Source organism: Myotis yumanensis, unplaced genomic scaffold (genome assembly GCF_028538775.1).
Source record: "Myotis yumanensis isolate MYYU_CA2020_CCGP unplaced genomic scaffold, mMyoYum1.0.hap1 SCAF_23, whole genome shotgun sequence".
Lineage (NCBI taxonomy): Eukaryota > Metazoa > Chordata > Mammalia > Chiroptera > Vespertilionidae > Myotis > Myotis yumanensis.
Genome location: NW_027223774.1, coordinates 3,064,993 through 3,086,205, shown reverse-complemented (window position 1 = coordinate 3,086,205; position 21,213 = coordinate 3,064,993). Strand labels below are relative to the sequence as shown.

At 64.7% G+C, this 21,213-nt stretch overlaps 1 protein-coding gene across 5 annotated transcripts; it reads right to left on the bottom strand.

Annotated features, from left to right (window-relative positions):
* Window positions 1-197: 197 nt before the first annotated feature.
* Window positions 198-20,301, bottom strand: PPP6R1 (protein phosphatase 6 regulatory subunit 1). Of its 5 annotated transcripts, none has more exons than XM_070401825.1 (24): window positions 19,832-20,301; window positions 12,721-12,953; window positions 11,075-11,261; window positions 10,860-10,997; window positions 10,705-10,770; window positions 9,363-9,475; window positions 9,160-9,273; window positions 8,665-8,827; window positions 8,419-8,571; window positions 8,198-8,332; window positions 7,400-7,464; window positions 7,201-7,316; window positions 7,021-7,106; window positions 6,845-6,934; window positions 6,645-6,742; window positions 5,778-5,835; window positions 5,534-5,700; window positions 3,133-3,263; window positions 2,871-3,051; window positions 2,710-2,780; window positions 2,537-2,618; window positions 2,026-2,136; window positions 1,875-1,946; window positions 198-1,790 (listed from the first exon to the last, which is right to left on the bottom strand). In XM_070401825.1, exons 2-24 carry the CDS (start codon window positions 12,945-12,947, stop codon window positions 1,787-1,789), a joined length of 2,628 nt encoding a protein of 875 aa, XP_070257926.1. In that variant the 5' UTR covers window positions 12,948-12,953; window positions 19,832-20,301; the 3' UTR covers window positions 198-1,786. The 5 variants fall into 5 exon arrangements, with proteins under 5 accessions (XP_070257926.1, XP_070257924.1, XP_070257927.1 ...); XM_070401823.1 differs by lacking the exon at window positions 19,832-20,301 and adding an exon at window positions 17,537-17,554; XM_070401826.1 differs by lacking the exons at window positions 1,875-1,946; window positions 19,832-20,301 and adding an exon at window positions 17,537-17,555.
* Between the last annotated feature and the right edge of the window lie 912 nt (window positions 20,302-21,213).

Below are 21,213 nucleotides of genomic sequence, written 5' to 3'. Positions count from 1 at the left end.
CGAGGGCACGTACCTCGGTTGCAGGCTTGATCCCTGGCCCTGGTCAGGGCAGGAGTGTGAGGCAACCAATCGCTGTCTCTCTCTCACATCATCCATGTTTCTTTCTCTCAGTCTCTCCCCCTCCCACTCTCTCTAAAAATCAATGGACAAGTGTCCTCGGGTGAGGATTAACAAAAAAAAAAACAAAAATAAAAAAATTAATGGTTGACTTCTTTGAAGAACTTTATTGGTTTTAGAAAGAGGAAAGGGGGGGGGAGGAAGGGAGAGAGAGAGAACACACAGCGATCGGCTGCCTCCTGGATGCACCCCACCCAAACTGAATGACGGGGATCAAACAGCAACCTAGGTGTGTGCCTGAACTGGAATCCACCTGCCACCGTGTGGTGCACGAAAGACCCTCCGCGGGAGGCAGACACCGGGGCTGAAATGGCCGATGTTTTTTTTTGTTAATCCTCAGCTGAGGATATTTTCCCATTGATTTTTAGGGAGAGTGGAAGAGAGAGGGAAAGACAGAGAAACATCCATGTGAGAGAAACATCCATTGGTTGCCTCCTGCACAAGCCCAGACCACGGCCTGGGCCAGGGAGGAGCCTGTAACTGAGGTCCGTGCCCTGGACCGGGATCGAACCCGGGACCCTTCCACACGTAGGCAGAGGCTCTGTCCAGTAAGCCAAACCGGCCAGGCCTGGTCTGTTCTTTAACTGAACCCCGTTGGCAGGCACCGCCGAGAGGCCAGCCTGGCTCCTGGGTCACCTCCCACCCGAGGGGGGAGGGTTGGGCACGTGGCTTCTGCAGGGTCTCCCTGCGGCTGGACAGAGGGCGGCTGAACAGTGGACACGTGAGGTTGGGGTGACTAAGGGGACCCCGGGCCACGGCTCTGGAGACCAGGCCCAGTCGAGGCCGGGTGATGCTCAGGACGCTGCCCCACCCCCAGAACTCAAGGTCTGAGCAGCAGGGTCTTAAACTGTCTCCTTTATTCATTCGTATTTGCAGTATGAAACAGCTGGGCACCCACACTCACGCGGCCGGAGAGGGAGCTGGGTCAAGGTCACTTGGCAACTGGGCTGGACCCCAGACCTCCAGGCACTGGAGGGGGACCCCAGCTGGACCCCCACCAAACCCCCGCCCAGGGCCTGTGGGAGGCGCAGGGGTCTCGTGGGAATGTCACCGGAGAGGCGCCTTGGCCGGGACCCCAGCCCCCAGAGCCGCGGGCCAGGCGAGGGTCCTTGAGCTCCCGGCCCGGGGGAAAGTGCAGGCCTGGGGCGTGGGGCTGGGCGAAGGCACGGCCCCACTCGGACCCCCCAGGTGGACCTGAGCTGAAAGGCCGAGTGTGGGTGTGGGCATCTGAGCCACGGGGGGCACGGCAGCTGGGGAGGGGGGGACAGTGCCTCGGGGACCCCAACACAGCCCCGCTGGGAAGGGATGAAGGTCCCCCCCACCTGCCCAGGCCTCGTTCCGTCTGGCTCTTCCACCCTCTCCTCCCTGGACATACATATAATATAGAATATAGGTCTCTCTCTCTCTCAATCTTTTCTCCTTTCTTTCTACTTGACTCTATATCTTTATTCAAGGAGATAAAACTCCATCTTTTTTTTTCTCAGTGCAAATGGGGGTGGGTGGGGCCTGTCTCCCTGGCACCAGCCTCCTGGGAGTCCAGAGGAGAGAACATGGGTGGGGGTGGAGACGGGATGGGGTGATGGGGCAACAGGCCATCACGGGACCCACCCTGACCCCGCCCGGGCAGGATCTGCGCACAGGTTTGGCCGCCATCACCGGAACCAGGCAGCTACCTGGGAAGCAAGAGGGAGACGGGGGTGAGGAGCCGTGGGCCCACCTGCCCTCACCCCCACCTGTAGCCCTGGCCGGCGACTCACTGGGAGCCTGGGGACGCCGGCCCTCCCTGGGCAGAGCCGTTGGGCACTGGAGGCAGCTGCAGGGCCTGGGCACTGTCAGGAGAGGGGGACACGAGAGGTCAGTGCCTCCTCCACGATGGCCCCCCACCCGCCGTGGCCACCCCATGCTCACCTCTGGTTCTGTGGGAGCCCCATGGGCTCTGGGCTCTTCTCCCTCTCCATGGTCTGAGGGGGCTGGGGGGCCCCAAGGGCTGGGACAGAGGTAGCAGGGTCTCTGGTTGCACTGTGGGGAGTCGGGGGTCAGGCGCTCACGCCCGGTGTAGGCCCTCGCCCGCAGCCCGGGGGCAGGGAAGCAGCGCACAGCCCTGACCCCACACGCAGACCCCGGGGGCCGCTGGGCAGGAACTCTGTCGTCGGGGACATGGGGTCTGCACGCTCCTTCCCCTCCTGGCCCTTCGTGAGGCCCCCTCCCGCCATGGGGCTCCCGCAGAGCCAGAGGTGAGCGTGGGCTGGAGGCCCTGGGCAGCAGGGTCCTATGTGACTCCTGTGGGCACGGGCACAGCCCTACAGCCCTGGCCGGTCTTGCCAGGGCCCCTTGGAGCAGCTCGAGGGCGACAACCCCAAAGGCCAGGCTTTATTCACCTCCCCACGCGGCCCCCCCGAAGCTGTTCCCAGCAGGTCACCTGTCCAAGGGGCAGGGGGTGGAGTTTGTCCTTCGGAGGGCGGCCTGGAGGTCCCTGACGCTGACCAAGGCCTGGCAGGGGGCTGGGGAAGACAGAGGCGCAGCCTGAGCAGCGGGTGCCAGGCGGGGGGGACAGCGTGGGGAGGCGCGGGGGAGGGAGGGGGCCGTGCTGACCTGAGGGCTCCGCTACTTTGCCGCCACCTGAGGCTTCCTGAGGTGCTGAGGAGGGTGCGGGGTCTTGGGACCTGAAGGGGAGAAGCAGCCAAGGAGCCGGCGGTTGGGCTGGACCCTCGGAACCAGAACCGGGCCGCTCCCAGCCTGGCCTGTGGCCTCACCTGAGCTGCAGAGTGCGGGGGGCCACCGGGCCGGCCGGGCTCGGGGTGGGGAGGTCCTGGGGCACACCGACGGGCCCCTGAGGGGCAGGGGGCCCAGAGCGAGGCTCCTTCTCCCCAGAGTCTTGGGGGCCGGTCGGGGTGTCTGTAGGCACTGGGTCAAAGGCGGCTGCCCAGCTGGAGCCTGGGGTAAGAGCAGGGCAGCAGTGAGCAGGGCAGGCAGACCCTGTGTCCACCAGACCCCCCAGCCGGCGCGGTCACTCACTGGGAGGCTGGGGGCCAGGGCTGGGGTAAGAGGGGGGCCCGGCCCCATCTTGGGCCCCCTGGCCGTCCTCCTCGCCGTCTTCCTCCTCGTCCTCCTCCTCCTCGTCCTCGCTATCTGTGCTGCCTCCACTCCTGCCCCAGAAACCAGCATGAGCGCTGTTGGTGCAGGGAGAACGGGAAGCGCCCGTCCCCACCTCCCAACGCCACAGCACCTCCCAACGCCACAGGGCTCCCCCCCTCCCCCGCCCCCAGCATCTGTGAAGGGACAACAGATAATAAAAGGGTGGAGGAAGTTCGTGGGGATGGGGACAGCCGCCACCACACAAGGGCAGGCAGGCCCCACCCGCCTCCCTCACAGACTGTTCCCAGCACACCGCCTTCTCAGGGGACACGCTTCCCCCGGCGACAAACTCGGGGGACTCTGTGTTGTTTAGTCCTGACCCGAAGATGTCTGTCCACTGATATTTAGAGGACGGAAGGGAGCGGGGAGAGAAACATCAATGCGAGAGAGACACCTCAACTGTCTGCCTCCCGCACACGCCCCGACCAGGGCCAGGGCCAGGGCTTGAGCGACGAGGTAGGTGCCCTTGCCTGGAGTCTAACCCAGGACCACTCAGCCCATGGGCCAAACTGGCTGGGGACTGGGAGGGACTCTTGTCACGGCTGTGTCCCTGGCTGAGAGCAACGTCAGCACGTGCAGCTGCTCCAAAAACACCGACGTGACTGAGATACGACCAAGTCACCCGGCCACCCTGCCCGCCGACGGGGCGGCTGAGCGAATGCTGAGCGCAGGGCCCGTCTCCGAGGCTGGAAGGAGTGTGTTGCTATCACTGAGACCAGACACTCGGCAAACGGAGACAGAGGAGAGCTTCTGCAACCTGAAAGGCCGCTCCTAACCCACCACGCACACCATACCCAGTCCCCACACGTCAGGAACAAGACGCCCCCACTTCTCCACGCCGTCCAGGCCGGAGGAAGGAGGAAGCCGCCCCCAGAGGCGCCTTAACTCTAGCAGGAAATGCTGAGGGATCGGGGAGTTCCTCGAGGGCACAGGACGCGGGCCGACGCCCAAAGCTACTGCGTGTCTATCCACTTGTTGCCGCCTCAGTGACAGACAATGCCATCCACCGCTGCATAGGAGAACCTGACACTCAGGGATAAATTCAACAAAAGAAACAAAACCTACGCTCTGGAAACTTCAAAATGCTACTGGAAGCGAAAAATACCTAAATTCATGGAGACACACCCCAGCTCAGGGACCAGGACCCACGCCACCCCCAGCGGAGGGCCACGGCCGCTCTCGCTGAAACTGACAAGCGGATCCCAAAATTCACAGGAAATCCCAAGGGACTCCGAACCTTCAACACACCCTGAGCCAGCGGCAGGACTCACACCTCCCAGGTTCACCACCTGCTGCAACACAGCAGGATCCAGGCCGGGCAGCGTGCGCACGAACATGGCCATCGGGCCGCCGGGCCGGGACACAGAGGGCAGACAGACCCTCACGCAGTCCAACGCCCAGTCGTGGGGGAAGGACAGGCCCCTCAGCAAGGGCTGCTGGGACGGGGCTGCCCACGTGAAAGAATGAAGGCGGACCCGCCCGCCGCTCAGAGGAGACCAAACCCGGACGTGAGAGCCAACGCTGTAAACTCTTAGAAAAACATGGGGAGCACAACCTGGGCCTTGGCTGCTCACACAGCGGCTCCCCTGGGAGGGCCAGGGAGCACCCCGACAGCGATGGCCCTCAGGCGCAGAGAGCCACACCCACCTACCCAGCAGGGGTCCGGGCAGCAGCACCCCTGGGAGGGCAGGCAGCAGTCCGCAGGGGGACAGGGACTGGCTAAACCTCAGGATTCACACCCGCGCCTGCATGCTCGGTCCCCGTCATTAAAAAGGTAAAACCCTCTAGTGCTCCCACCAGGAACCCTCCAGGGCAGGCGCCCGGGGCAGGGACGCTGGGCCAGCCAGTATGGAGGGAAACAAGGCAACGTCGCGCAAGGAGCTGGTCACAGCTTCCTGACGCTCGGCCTGGGAGGAAGGGACCATCACCACCTGTCATGTGACTGAAATGAGGGGGTGGGGCAGCTGGTGGGACCGTCTGCCGCCGTTCTGGGAACGCCTGCATGAGCTCGGCCCTGAGAGCGGAGTCCAGGGACGGAGGGTGGGAGACGCACCTGGAGCAGCCAGACCGGAGGGAGCCCCCGTGAGCTGCAGCCACAGCCGTGACCCGACTCCTGTTTAGCTTAACCCACCAGCGCGGGGCATCCATCCCTCAGCACCGAGAGGCCCAACTGGCACACACACTCCATTCCCACGGCTGCTCGTGCCCTCGAGCCCATGAGAACTGCCCTGCAGCTGCAGAGATGCCACAAGGCCCGGAAAAGGAGGGGGGGCGGACTCACCGCACACCTAGGGGCTGGCCCAGGCGGGGCCCCCTGGCCAGCTGGCTGCCCTGCCAGGCGCCATCCTCCCCATCGGACTCCCCAGAGCCCTGGCCCTCCTCCTCCTCGTCGTCATCGAACTGCTGGATCCGGTCCTTGTAGCAGATCTCCAGCAGGTTGGTGTTGGGCTGCGGGGTGCAGGCGGCAGGGTGGGTGGGCGGCACTGCCCACAGCCCCCACCCCCAGAGGACGGGGCGCCACTCACGTTCTCATCGTCGGCGTTGAGGGAAAAGGTGATGTTGGCCGTCTTGTCGAAAGGCGCGCTGGGGGAGGAGCAGGGGCGGGGAGGAGGCTGAGACAGGCTGCCTCCTGCTGCTCCTTCCTTCAGGCACGCGCCCTGGCTATCCCCTATCCACAGCTGCGTCTCTGCAATCGTCCCCACTGGCTAACACTCCCCGCTCGCGGCGCAGGCCCGCCATGGGGGGACATTCGTAGAGCTGACGTCCTGCCTGCCCAGCCCTCGCAGAGGTGCCCGAGGGGACCGAGCGGAGCAGGAACCCTGTCTGAGCTGTGCCTGCCTGCCCGTCCCTGGAGCCCACTGCCCGCCTCAGGGCATCACAGGCTCCTTCTTCAAAAGTGACCTCTTTCTTCCGCTCAGCGGACACTTCCCTTGGGGGCCCCGCGGCCCCGAGGAGCACCCCACCCGAGGAGACCAGGCCCTGAGTGACCTTCCTGGCCGAGGGCTGACAGTGTCAGGACCAGACTCAGCAAGGAGCCCCCTGGGCAGGTGGTGCCAGCCGGCCGCTCCTGCCCCTTCGCTATGTGGTGCTGTCACAAGGCTGCCCATACGGTTTACAAAAACGTTCCTCAACTGGAATTTTTCTCTCTGACTGTAAACGCTGCAGGTGCCTGTGGCAGGAAATTCGGAAGATGGAAAGAATGTTCATGCCCACACACCAGAGGCGATTTTAAGGTGCTGCCGCCACAAATACCAACAAGCAGAACTGGCCATTGAACAGGCCTCTGGAGGGGGGCCAGGTGGCCCTTCCCAACACTCCCAGCGACCAGGGAGGCCCGGGGGCGGGGATGGCAGAAGCCACGCGCAGGCAGCCTCCGGCGGCGGCACACTCACTTCACACTTTCCTCCTGCTCCCCAAACTCCTCGTCGTTGAAGCCGAAGTGGTCGATGAAGGCCGAGGTCATGCGCTGCATCTGGAAATCCATGAAGGCCTGCAGGAGCGCGGTGATGGTCAGGGCGGGAGGGCGGGAGGGCGGGAGGGCGGGAGGGCGGGCGCGCAGGCAGGCGGGCCAGCCCCCGGAGCCCCAGCCTACCTGCTGCAGCACGGCCTCCTCGGGAAAGTTGAACTCCTTGAGCCGGTCGTCCTCGTCGTCGCTGGAGGAATGCAGGTGGTGGGTGTTCACCTGGGGCAGGAGCAGGAGGCGGGTGAGGGCCTGTGTCTGGGGGACGAGGGAGCGGGCGCTGCAGAAGCGGGAAGCGGGGGCCTCACCAGGTCCACCATGTTCTTCTTGTTGGTCTCGGCCAGGGGTCCCGACACGAAGGCCTCCCACTGCTCCTGCTGCTCAGCCGACATCTCTGCTCGGCAGGAGGGGACAGGGACAAGGACGTGAGGCAGCCCTCGGCCTCCACCTCCCCCCACCTGCCCCGCCTCCACGGGCGAGCCCCTCACCCTTCAGCAGCTGCCCCAGCTGCTCGGCATTGGGCCCCTTCTCCGTGTTCTGCACCAGGGCGTTGGCCATTCTCGTCAGGTGGCCCATGTAGCCTTTCCGCGGGCCGCCTGCGGACCTGGGTGGGGGTGGAGGCCGAAGCTGGACACTGGTCACCCGGCCACCCCCCCAACCCGGAAGGAAGGCGGGAGGGACACTCACTGCACGCGCTCGTTCTCCTCCCAGGACGTCAGGATGCGTTCCACCAGGCGGCACTGCTGCAGCAGCTGTGGGGGGACCAGCCAGGGTCACAGCGCCGCCCGCAGGCCAGCCAGGGACTGAGGCGGCCTCCCCACAGCGCCTGGCAGCCGAGCCTCTGCTCCCTCTAGAACGGGCAGCGCCCATCCAAACAGCCCGCGCACGCACCTGCCCCTCCCCTGCTGCCCACTCTGCTCCCCCACAACATCCTCGGCCTGTCCACACCCCACTCCATCTACACCAGTGGTTCTCAACCTTCTGGCCCTTTAAATACAGTTCCTCATGTTGTGACCCAACCATAACATTATTTTCGTTGCTACTTCATAACTGTCATGTTGCTACTGTGATGAATCGTCATGTAAATATCTGATCTGCAGGATGGTCTTAGGCGACCCCTGTGAAAGGGTCGTTCGACCACCAAAGGGGTCGCGACCCACAGGATGAGAACCGCTGATCTAGATAAATCCCAGCTCCCGCTGAACTGCTCCTCCCTGGGGCTGGGCCACACCCATGGCTGGGCAGCCATCACCCCGGGGAGTCCTTCTCAGGACACCCCACCTCCAGAGCTCACCGCGTCCACTCAGCTCCCCGCGTCACCCACTTTTCCCCAGACCTGACCTAAAGACAAGTCGGAGGCCCCACCCCCAGGACGCGAAGTCACACCAAGCACTGGCTCCAGGCAGGCGAGGGACAGACACGGGGGACAGACACGGGCAGAGCCCAGCCTGTGGAGGGGGAGGGGACCCGCAAGCCCCAGCTCACGTGTTTCACGCCGAGGTTGGGGGCGGGTGTCTCGAGGCTGCTGTCGGCAGGGGGCCCGGCGCTCAGCATGGCGCTCACACACACCTCCACTTGCGTGTGCAGGAAGTTGTTGAACACGTAGTGGAAGAAGAGGTCCTGGGGGGGGAGGTGCAGGCTGGCAGGGAGAGATCCCAGAGGCCCCACCCGACCCACCCCCCGTGCCCACTGCCCTGCCCCCGCACCAGCATGGTGTTGGGCACGTCCAGTGCCAGGAGCTCCTGGGTCAAGGCTGCGTCGTTGGCGCTCAGGGCGCTGGCCAGCAGCTTGACCACGTGCAGCCGTGTGTTGCCCAGAGGCGGGGCCAGGGTGCCCCACGTCGTATGCAGTGGCTCCAGCTGCAGACATAGAGGAGGCTCAATTCCTGGCCCCCTGCTGCCCAGGGCTAAGGAGCAACCTTCCCTGCCACCCTCCAGGCCTGCCCAGCCCACCTCCAGTGGCTCGAACAGGAGCTGGTGGAAGTGGGTGAGCCGAGGGCGCAGGGCGTGCAGGGCGCCCATGCTGGACACGGAGCTGTCCAGGGTCGCCTGGCCCAGCAGCTCCAGCTGCCCGTCCACGCTGCTGAAGAAGTTGTTCACGATCACAGACTCGGACCTGCAGCAGGGCAGGGCGAGGGCAGTGAGCGGCCCAGACAGCCTGTGCGCATGCGTGTGCAGAACATGCCTAGCGAGGAGCTTGAGGCTGCTCCCGGCCAGGAGGCGGCCAGGACGTGAGGGCGGGCCTGCGGGAGGCACCCCGGGGCCTGAGGGCCCTAGGGTAGAAGCCCCACTGCGTGTTGGACAGTGACGCCCGAGGGGCCCTGGGTGGGGACGCCAGCTGGAAGCTGTGGGCAGTGGACTCGGCCTGTTTCCTCGGCTGTCAGGCCACAGTGACCCCTGAAAGGGGCCGTGCCCTCCGGGAGCCGCAGAGCGGGGAGGCACCCTCACCGTGGCCGCCTGGGCTCCAGCAGCGTCAGCAGCACCTGGACCCCGCTGACGAGCACGGACGGGTTCAGCTGCCCCTCCAGCATGTTGCTCAGGAGCTGCTCGATGGTCTCCTGCCTGGGGCAGAGGGGTCAGGGTCAAGGGCTGGGACCTAGGTTCCCAGGCCAGCGTCCCTCCCTGGGCCAGGGCGCTGCCCGCAAACCCACTTCTCCAGGGTGGCCAACAGCTGGTCGGGCTCCGAGCTGTCCTGGACTTGGATCACCTGCTCCCGGCTCAGGCGGATGATGTCGCACAGGGACTGGGACGCGTTGGAATGTTGCTGGGGAGGCGGGGAGAGCGAGCTGAGGACCCCAGCCTGGCTGCCGGGCCCCCCACGGCCCGGTGTCTGGACCCCCCCATGAGTTGACCATCTGGCCCCGGCCCTTAGGAACAGGGAGGAGAATGGCACAGGCACAGGGACACAAGTACCTAGGGAGGAAGCTCCAGGCACCAAACACTGGAGGGGAGAGACGGCAGAGAAAAGGGGAAACCAAGGAAGGCTTCCTGGAAAAGGAGACGTCCCACAGAAACCCGCACCAGTCAGTGGCCAAAGAGGGGGCATCCGCCCACTACTGAAGGGGAAGCAACCGTGCTCTTTCCATGAGCAGAGCGTTCCTCAGCCTCAGCAAAGGATGAAGCACCGACACGCTACAACACGGATGCACAGGACACGGCGCTCAGGCAGAGGTCAGCCGTGGACCACATGTGCGACTCCATGTATATGAAACACCCAGGAGAGGCAAACCCAGAGACAGGATGCAGACTGGTGGCTGCCAGGGGCTGGGAACTACAGGGGAAGCGGCGTGACAGCTAATGGGCACAGGGCTTCCTTTTGGAGCGATGCAAACCAAAAGGTGACAGCTGCCCCTCTGTGAGGACACGGGAGCACTGAGTCCCACGTGAGGAGTGGGCGGGCGTAGTGCATAACTCAGTCTCAATAGAGCTGTTGCCAGAAAAGCCAAGCAAGGGAAGAACATGAGCAGAACGCAGAGCCTAACCCAATGGGCTGTAGGCAGACCCAGGACACACAGACCCGGGACCCACAGGCAGCCCTGGGTCCGGGCAGGCTCACAGTGGGGACCCTGGTCCCTCTGCCACAGAGGCCTGGACGGCCGCCACCCTCCTGGGATGGGTACGGGCTGGCCCTGGGGGCTGACTACCTGCACCTGTGGGCCGGGGAAGAGCCGAGGGCCCAGGTGGGTTCTCTGAGGAACAAGCAGGGCTCTCCAGGCAGAGCCAGCGGGAGGGGAGGAGGTGGGTGGCCCCGGGGAGGGGAGGGCAGCAGCGAGGAGGCAGGGACAGAGCCCCGACCCAGAGGACCCTCACCAGACCTGCTCGCTCAAGGGAGGATGTGCCAACTTCTTGGCTCAGAAACGTCCATGTGGGTCAACCCCTTTCAGTTCTGCCACTACGTCAGGGAGCGGGGAGATGGGCACAGGGTTCCCAGCGCCTCCTTTTCTCCTCAACCCCCCTCTGGAGGGAGGGGCCTGGTGTGCCCGAGACACTCACATTGTCATCCTTTGATGGGTGGATCTGCTCGATGAGCCGCTGGACAATCTTCTCCTCGTTGAGCCACTTGGGGTGAGAAAAAAATGGGGCTCCGCTCACTGGCCCACCACCAGGCCCCACCCCCCCCGGCCAGCCCGGCCCTCCCTGGAGCTCACGTTGACCACCTCCTGCCTCAGCTGGGGCCGCTCCACGCAGGTGAGGAGCCGCAGCAGCAGGTCCATGATGGCCGAGGTGCCGATGTGCTGCAGCAGCAGATCCACGAAGTCGTCCTTCTTCCGCAGGAAGGACACGAGCTGCGGGCACGGCCATGTCAGACGGCGGGACCGGGAGGCGCCCCCCGACCCGCAGGGGCACCCCGGACGGCGGGTACCTGGTCTGTCTTGCGGTTGATGAGGATGCCCATGACCTTGCTGAAGAAGCTGGCCAGCAGCGGGTTGAGGCAGCCGCTGCTCTGCAGGAAGCCGTAGAGCCGGTTCAGCAGGGACTCGTCGGCGCCCAGGGCGTCATTGATTTGGGGCACGTCCGAGGTCAGGATCTCGCAGGCCACACTGGGGTACCTGGGGGGCGGGCAGGGGGCTGTCACATCCAGAGAGGGAAACAGATAAGGGGGAGAGCCAGCGGCGCCATTCTCACCTCCCTGTCGGAACCCCACAGCATGTCCACCCTCCTGACCCCAACGAGCTAGCCTGTCCCCTCCTGACATTGCCTGCTGGTCACCACCAGAGCCTCCCCTTCACAGTCTGTCCAGTGATCTAAAACCACCCTCACCCACCACCTTCTCCACATACTGGCTCGAGGGCCGCTCTGCCCAGTAGGCCGCCCTGGTCCGGGGGGACCACAACCTGCTGAGATGCCCTGTGAGCTGTAGGCGCCCTGGGTGCCTCCTCCCCTGGGTTCCTGGGAGCAGGGCAGGGATCCAGGGCCAGGAGGGCACAGGTGGTGAAATGGAGGCTCCCTGTGTTCCTGGCTTCTGTGAGCAAGACCCAGTCCTTGGGGCCACTGGACACACTCAAAGGAGGGGGGATGCTGGGAGGGGGACGACGGACCGAGGTCAGAGCGAAGGAGGGAAAACACATGTGGGAGCAGGTATATGACAGACAGATGGACATCAGAGGGTTCGGCCGACCCTACCAGAGATCCCCGCACCCTCACCAACTCCCACTTTACAAAGGGCACGGCAGCCCTCACCCACGCACCATCTGGCTCAGGCCTCAGGCACAGAAGTCGCAGAGATGAGGCCCGCATACCACCCTGGGGTGAGGGGCTGGGCAGAGGGTGGCACCAGGGAACAGGGAGGATGAACCGAAGGGAGCCCGAGTGAGGTATGGGCTGTGCAGGGCCTGAGAAGGGCGGTGGACCAGGGCAGACGGAAGTGCCCAGTTGTGGAGACGATTCCCATCGTGCCAACGGGGCCCTGCCAGCCTGGCCCCAGCACACCCAGGGCCCTAAGTACCCGTGGGGTGACGGGGTGGGTGGGAGAGAAGGGCAGAGGGGTGTGCAGGAGGGGGCGGCGGCCACCTAGGGTCCATGCCAACTCTGCTCCCAGCCATGCCCTGTGCTCCTGGCACCAGGCACATCTCATCCAACTCATACTCCAAAGAAGGGAAAGTTACGAGAGAACTACAGGTACAAAGGTTCTGTCTGGAGTTAGAGGACTTGCTCTAAGCCACACCAGAAGCTGTGACGCTGGTCTGTGTCACGCAGTGTCACCACGGGGAAGCAGGCAGTGCACAGGGAGCTCAGTATTCCTCCTCACAACTGCACGCGATGCTACACTCACCTCGACAAAAACCCAATGGAAGAAAACGCAAGGAGAAAGAATCTGGGGTGGGGTGGGGACGGGGCCACTGAAACCAGACTGGCCAGCCGCTGCTCCCCACAATAAAGGCGCTTCCACGGAGCCCTGCCGTGAGTGCTCTGGCGCCCAGGCTGTAGGTCTGCACCCCGGCGCCTGGCCTCCCGCCTCGGCCTCCTCGTCCCCACCAGGAGCCCCTGGGACAGACTGCGCAGGCTCACTTGTAGCGCAGCCGCTCCTCGCCACTGGCCGGCGGCTCCTGGGTGACCCAGGCCACCATGGCCTGCAGGTGCGGCGGCTGCAGCAGGAAGTCCAGCAGCTTGCGGTTGACGACCTTGCACTCCTGCAGCACGTCCTCCTCGTCCAGCAGCTCGGGCAGGCTCAGGTCCTCCCGCTCCAGCAGCGTGTCCAGGTGCGAGCTCGTGTGCAGGTCAAACTTCCAAAACATGGCGCCCTGCGGGTAGGGGCTGTCACCGCTGAGCCCGCCGGCCAACTCAGCAAGCACCGGACCCCGTGTCTCCCCTAGCTGCCTCCGGTCCAGACCCCTGGGGCCAACTGTCCTGCTCAACCCTCAGCCCCAGGCCCAGAAAAGCCCGAGTGTGCACCGTGCTCAGGGCCCGCGAGGGAGAGTCCTGTGCAGGAAGCAACCAAGGTCCTGCCCCACCAGGGCCAGTGTCCACTGTCCCCACAGCTGGGCAGGGGCCCCAGGCGGGGCCAGAGCTGTGCTCATCCTGGAACCCCGGCCATCAAACTCGCTTCAATTTATTTGCTGAACAGATTCAAGTGCCCATGACGGCCAGCACGCAGCTACCATCCAGCCCAGCGAATCGCCACGTGGTGCAGGGCGTGGGGCGGTGGCAGGCAGAGGGAAGTCTGTGCCGTTGCCTGGATGCCACACACACACACACAAATACACCCAACCCCCTCCCCACCCACAGCCCAGGACAGGGAAGAGGGAAATGGGGGGGGGGGGGGGGCGGTGTTCCCAGTACAGCCACTGATGGTCCCAAAGGATGCATGACAGATAGGGTCCCCGGCTCAGCAGGGAGGACAGGCCGGCTCTTACTCCCGGAGGAGGGCGCCCTGGCTTTGACCTTCAGGCCTGGCTGTGGCCTCAGGAGCACCTCCTGCGGAGCGCTCACCAGGCACCGGGTGGACCCAAGCCCCTGTGCGCATGAGCTCAGTGTCCCCTACAGGCCCCTCACAGCCAGACCACCAGCTGCAAACCCCCTGAGCTTGCAGCCAGGCCCCGGGCTGCTGTCCCCACGGCCGTCTGAGGGATGCATCACCCCGTCACCCATGGGCAACTCAGGCCCAGGGAAGCTGGGGGCTCTGCAGCCCAGCACAGGCCCTGACCAGCTCACGCTTGTCACCTGCCCTGTGAAGACCCCCGAGGCAGAGGCCACCGCGGACGGACCTAGAGGACGAGCCCCTCCTGGGCACCTCCAGACCCACCAGCCAGCCCCTCCTCTCCGAGGCCCAAGTCCTCTCTGCCCCACACCGCCCGCCCGGCATGGACGGCACGCCAGCCACGGACAGAGCAACAGCCCGAGGAGAACGACGCTGACTGGGGAAGCAGCCGGACTGAGCCAGGTGGAGCCAGTGGGGGCAGGTGACCAGCTGTCCAAGTCTCCGTCCATTCAAGACACCACTGCCCTGGCTCTCCTCTCTGGCCTCCACGGAGCCTCAGTCCCCTCGGCCGTCCGGGGCACCTCCTGGCCGTGCCCAGGAACAAGTGGCTTTAAATCCACAACAATCCTGAGGGTCTCGTGTCTGCTCCTACGCCCCGGCCGACACGCCTGGAGGTGTGGCCCGAGTGCAGGGCCAGCCAGGAGGGGACAGCACCTCACAGGGTCCTATCCTACCACAGAGTCAGACTCGGTCCAGCCTTCACCCCACCCCCATTCAGGCCACTTTTCTGAGCCACATATCTGAGTGTCTCACGTTGGTTCCTGGCCCAAAGCCCCATGATGGCCTCTCCAGTCCCCGAATTCTAAGCACCAAGGGCCCCTGCCCACCACTTCCGGGACACGTGTCCCAAAGTGCCCAGCACATCGCGGTCACAGGGACGATCCACAGGCACTGCACGCGCCCTGACTGCATGACAGAACCGCACCACACCTCCCCCGCGAGGCAGAGCCTGGCAGAACCTGAGCTGGGCAGCCGTCACCTGGGCCACGAGAAGCAAGGATCTCGACGTGGGAAGAACACCACCTGTTTACATCGGAGACTTTCGAGTGGCAGTGAGGGGCCCAGAGAGGCCAAAAGGCCGCCCAAGCGGAGTGGGCAGAGCAGTCACCGGGACCACACGCCGTGTGACTCCATAGGAGCCGGGGAGATGACTGCTAATAGGCACGGGGTTTCCTTTCGGGAACAGGATGTTCACCAGAAGTCCCCCCAAAGTTCTAAAATCAATTACATACCATTTCCCTTGTCAGTTATGCCTCCACCCAAACACCCATTGTGGTGATGCTGCCCGGCTCTGCGGCTGTGCGAGGAGCCACTGAACTGCGCACTGTAACGGGTGAATCATACGGTGTATGAATTACATCTCAACAAAAACCGTCACCAAAACAAACAGACCAGACTGCCGAGCGTGCAGTCACCCGGCTGACAGGGCGCCAGCTGCCCGCGGAGCTGAAGCTCACGAAGGCGGAGCCCACCCAGGCTCCCCGTCCCACCTCACCACCACAGGCCCCGAACTGGGTACCCTCCGGGTGGGGCAGGGTGGGACCCAGCCAACCCTGCAGAGAACCTGAACCCGCGTGGGGCACCTTGCGTCACTGCCCGTAGTGAGGAGGTGGAGCAGGTTTTATTCCCATTTGACAGGTGCAGGACGTGGGCCCCCAGGGAGGAGCCCCGACTGCCAAGAGGCAGACCCCCGATCCCAGACCCTGTGAGCCCCACTGTCCTGACGAGAGGCCCATCCACTTCCAAAGCTCATGGTTAGAGGGTGCAGGCTATCCCCCCAGGCCCCACCCCTTTGGACAGGTGGGCTTCCCTCCCAAAGCTGGCTTTCCAGAGATTTACAGTAAGGAGGGGGCGGCTGCAATAAGACGGGGGTTGGGGGTAGGGGGGGTGGATAGGGGGGGTGGAGCTAGGTGACATGGACTGTGGATCCAGGATCCACACAACCCAATGGCCCCTTCAACTCTCAGAACCTCAGGTTGCCCCTCCGAAAATCAGGAGGCTGCAAGGACCAGACGCAACCGAGTAGTGGTTGGTGCCCTACACACGTCACTTCTCAACGCTGCACAGAATGACAAACCGAACTGGAAAGGAGAACACACACAAAACAGGAAAAGGAAAACCTTCCCGGCCACAAACTCTCAATTCACTCCAGCCCAGTCCTCCGGGCCTTCCTGGGGCCTGGACAGGAGGGTGGCTCTCCTTCTCTCAATGGGGTGCGCCTGGGCCAGGCACCTGGCATCCAGGAGCCTCGTTTCCTGTCGGCGAAATGGGGCACCTCCAGCCGGAAGGGCCACGCTGTAAGGACAGCTGGGTCAGGCAGGTGACAGGCCAGAGCCCAGCAGGTGCTGGCCCCGTCCTGTCAGTCCCCGGGGCCAGCGGGGCCAGGGCACTGTGGGAGCGAAGGGGGCCCCACACCCCTGGGTGACCGAAGGGGAAAGAAGGGCCCGTTTGCCTGAGTGACTCGAGTCATTCAAATACTGTCGGGCACCACACTCCCCGCCACCCCCACCCTTTGCCACTTGTAGCAAACCAAGAAAACGGAAGTGACTACCGCTAGTTTTTAGCGACCGTTTGAAAACGAAGACTGCCTGCAAACGGAAGAAGGGGGAACTGTAGTGAGAAAGGAAGCCATGAAGCACAAACACCTCCCCCTCGGCTGGCTCTGCCAGCGCCCGGGGTCTCGCGCGGCTGCGTGGCTCTCGGGCTCCTGTCCCCCAGACGGGCCTGACTGCAGTGCCCGCAGGGCCACCGTCCACACAGCTCCGCCTGCCGGGAGCCCCTGGGCAGATCCTCTATCTGACACCCCTTCCTCACCGGCCCCGGCCCCACGCACCCGGAAGTGGAGGTCAAGGGTGCGGAGGCCTCTGGGAGGGCTCCAGGCGGCCACTTGAGCTGCCGGGAGGCTCAGCAGAGGCTCCAGTGTCCAGAGAGGCCACCGGGGACCTGCTGACCACTGCCACCTCGGGACACTGGCTGCTCTAGTGAGACGCAGGCCAGGCGAGCCCCAGAGGGGAGACCCCGCTGCTGGCAGCCAGTCCGTCCCCCACAGGGCCCAGCAGGTCGGAGGGCAGCAAGACCACCTCCCTCTAACTCCCCCAACCCACTGTCACCTCTCAGCCAAATCTGGAAAGGGGACGGGGGACGTCTGACTCCACGGACGGGGAGCCGGTAGCAGCAGGACTCCGTACGTGTGCTGCCATGCAACCCGACACAGACCCCGGAAGGTAGGCGGTGGGACACCCTGGGGGACAGGAGGCCGGAGAGGGACCTGGCCCAGGCCACATGGCAGGACGGCCTGGGACCTATGTGGTTCGGGAGGCTGGGCGTCCCCAGTTAGGTGCCTTGCCCTCTGACCCCAGAGCTGACCCCCCTAAGAGGGTGGCTGTGCCGGTCCCACCCCAGAGGATGCGCAATCAGGAAACAGAAGGGGCTGGGACACCAGGCCGAGGCCGACCAGGGCCCGAAAGCTCACACTCAGTACAGTCTCGGGGATGGGACATGGGTTCAAAGGAAAAAAAGAAAAAGCACAACACACAGATTTTGAAACGGCCGCTGGAGAAGGGAGAGGGGCAGAGTGAGTGCTAGCCGGGCCCAGTCAGAAAGGCCCGGGCTCCAGTCCTGCCTGTCCAAATGGAGATCGCCGTGGCCTGAGACCAGGACCTAAGCCCGCGGGGCCCAGCTGACCGCACTTCCCGGGGAAGAGCCACGGCCGGGGGTTCCGAGGGAAACCACGGCCTGGCCCTGAAGGGTGGCGTGTCCCCACCCCCGTGCTGAGCCTGCCCACTGAGGGGCCGGGAGCCCAGCAGACAGGAAGGCCTCACTGTCACCAACACTCTGGCCTCTCACCTCATCTCTGCCTGCCACCCGCATGGCGCTCAACACTCCTGCCACACCTGACTGCTCCTCTGCGCCCTGGCCTCGCCCTGGCCCAGGCGCTCCCGCCTCTGTCCTCCAGCTCTGCTCTCCGAGCCTCACTAGCTCCTCCGGGGTCCTTCAGGCTTCGGCGCAGGCACCACTTCCTCCAAGAAGCCTCCCCTGACTGCCGAGGGGCCGGTTCCACGCTTCCACGGCTTCCGTGGCCGCCTTGTGACAGCGTCGGGGGTTCTGTGACAGCATCTGTCTGTTTGGTCACCTGCCTCCCCTGCCCGGTGCCCAGGACCCAGCACAAGGGCAGGCCCCCAGACCCGGGGGTTGGAGGGGATTGGAGGGGGGTGTGAATGAATGAAAACTGAAGGTCCCGGGGCCACAGATCCTGAGGAGCAGTTGCTGGGGCCGAGGGACCGGAGACGGCCGGACAAAACGTACCAAAATCACAAAAGTCAGTCAAAATACACAACACACAGCCGCTCTTGGGTGGCAACAGGGCAGACAAGCCAAGACTACATCGCACCCAAGCGAGGGCAGGGTGCAGCCCCCGGGGCCCCGCAGACACTGTGTGGGCTCCGCCCCGGGCACTGCTCGCCAGCATCGCGGACTCTACCCATCGGACGCACCCCCCCCCCACCCCCCCACCCCACACTGGTCCTAACAACCAAAAATGCCTCCAGCCAATGTCGTGTCCCCTGGGGGGACACAATCACCCCCAGTTGAAAACCACAACACGAGATAATCCCAAACCAAGTCACTGCCTTCGGGGCCCCGCACCCTGCGCCGGGCTCGTACCCAGAGCGGCCAACCCACCAGGAGCAGCCTCGGGGGAGCGTGGGGGTCAGCGCCACCCGACCCCCCACGGATGCTGCTTTACAGCTCTCAACCCCAAACCACACCTGACAGCCCCGCTTTCTCACAGCAGCACCCTGCTTTCCAGGCTGGTGGTAAAGGGATCGTCTGTACGTCCAAGAGCAGCAAGAAAGACCTCGCCTGGCCCGGCCAGCGTGGCTCCGTGGCTGAGCATCGACCTAGGAACCGGGTTCGATTCCTGGTCAGGGCACAGGCCCAGGTTGCAGGCTCGGTCCCCAGTGTGCAGGAGGCAGCCGATCAATGATTCTCCCTCATCGTTGATGTTTCTATCTCCCTCTCCCTCTCCCTCTCCCTTCCTCTCTGAAACCAATAAAAATATATTTAAAAAAAAAAAAGGAAGACAAGACCCCGCCAGGTCACCCTCCAGGACAACGATGAGCAGCCCCCTGAGGTATCGGGGCCCCTGCCTCCCAACACGCCAGCACCCCAGCCGCACACGCAGGCCCGGTGCACAGGCTCCCGGGCCCCCGCCTTCATGTGTGCGCGCACACGTGTGTGCACGTGCTGCTCCTGCCACAGGGAAGGCCCTTCTTCCCAGCACCGTCTGTCCACACCTACGCCTCCTTCCTAGAGAGACACCCGCCCGCTGAGCCAGTTCCACCGGTGCCGCCTGGCCCGGCCTCCCACGGCACCCGGCACCGAGTGACCTGCCCCTCGGCCGGTCACTGGGACTGCAGGCTCTGCAGGTGCGGGGGGCCCAGGGCTGGGGTCGCCAAGGCTGGCGCCCTGCTCGGTGCCCAGAGCCAGCTCCCCGCCAGGCGCCCTGCCCTGCCCTCCAGGCCGCAGCGTCAAGAACGGAAGTGCCCCCAACACCCAGCGCCCAGGAAGCCGGAGCCAGAGAGCGGGCAGGGCCGAGGGAGCCCCCCCTGCCTGCCGAGCCCCCGGGGTGAGAGCGAGACAGCACGGAGTTCGGGGGGCAGGGGCGGGCGAAGGGGTGGTGGCGGCCACGGGAAGGGTCTGAGGAGGGGAGATGGGGGTGGGGGCTGAGTCCCAGGGGGCAGGGAGAGGTGGGGGGACAGGGGGAGGGGATGGGGGAGGGGAAGGCCAAGAGGCAGAGTGGGGATGACCTACAGGGGAGAAACTGGGGGGCTGAGGAAAAGTCTAAGGGACTTGGGGGGCTGAGAAGTCAAAGGGACTTGGGGGGCTGAGGAGGAGTCAAAGGGACTTGGGGGGCTGAGGAAAAGTCAAAGGGACTTGGGGGGCTGAGGAGGAGTCAAAGAGACTTGGGGGGCTGAGAAGTCTAAGGGACTTGGGGGGCTGAGGGACGCGACTGGAAGGAGCCCCAGGAGGAGAGAAGGGTCCGAGGAGAGCTGAGTGGACCCGAGGGTACCCGGCGGGGCTCCCGGGGACGGGGTGCGGGACTCGGGGTGCCCGGCCCGGGGGACCGGGGCGGCAGCTCACCTGCGCGGAGGGGCGGCGGCTCCTCGCACTCGGGGCTCATCGGGGCGCCCCCCCCGCCCCGCCGCTGGCGGCTCCGGCCCTGCTCAGGGCCCGGTACGTGGGGGCGGGGGGCGGCGGGGTCTCGCGCACGCGCCCTCGGGCCTCCGGGGGGGCCCTCGCGCGCCGAGGTCCGGAGTTCGGGTGTCCGCGCCGGCGGCTGCGGGTGGGAGTGCAGGGGTGCAGGGGTGCGGTCGGCGGGGTCGCGAGGCCCGCGCAGGCTCTCAGCCGGGAAGCCGGGCCCAGCGCCCCGCGGCAGAGCCGAGGCCGGTCGGGAAGACGTCCTCCGCGCAGGCCGCAGTGCTGAGCGGCGGCCGAGGCCCGCTTCCTCCACCGCCTCTTCCTCACACCCGCGGCGTCTCCCGGCTTTGCAGTCAGCTCAGGGCCTCCGACGCCCGGCTCAGTCCCCCACTATCCCACAATCCCCCCCGCGCAGGGGCACGCAGGAGACCCCGCCCTCCCGCGGCCGTCGGGGTGCGCGGGGAGGCCGCGCGCCGGGGCGGCAGTGCGCGTGCGCGTGCGGCCCGGCCTCTCCCGGCCCCGCCCACCTAGACCAGCCCGGCCTCGGATGCGCCTGCGCCGCTTGGTGCCAACGGTCTCTCCCGGAATAAACCCTGGCAACCCAACGCGCAGGCGCCAAAGCACACCCAGCGTTCTCTACGACTCCGTTCCAAAACCGGAGGAAATCCGGCTCCAGGATTTCTTTTCCCACTTGCTTCAGCTGGAAGCCGGTCTCTATTCTCTCTCCATTCACACTCCTTTCTAGGCTCGGGGTCCAGCGCCTGGGGAATTCGTGCGGGGGTCCCGCCCGGTTATTTCTTTTTTAAAAACAATATCCTTTTTTTAAGATTGATTTCAGAGAGGAAGGGAGAGAGAGGGAGATAGAAACATCAATGATGAGAATCATTGATTGGCTGCATCCTGCACGACCCCTACTGGGGTGATGGAGCCCACAACCAGGGCATGTGCCCTTGGCTGGAATCGAACCTGGGACCCTTGAGTCCGCAGGCTGATGCTCTATCCACTGAGCCAAACCGGCTAGGGCCCACCATCTTATTTCTCTATTTCCCCGACGCCTTTTCTGGCTGCGGGCTGACTTCAGTCCCAACACCAGGCATTTGCCCCGGCCGTGCCTTCATTGCCGCACAAAAAATCCTCTAACAGCATCGACTGGAAAGGTTCTCCCAGGCCTTGTGTCAATGCTCAGCAGGGTCCCATCTGGCTCTGAGCCTCAGTTTCCCCAACTTTCATAGCCACCCCTTGCCCATGTTGCAGGCCCACTGCAAGGGTAAGAAGAGTAAATTTGTGTAAGGCCTCAACTTTTATTTATTTATTTTTAAAAAATA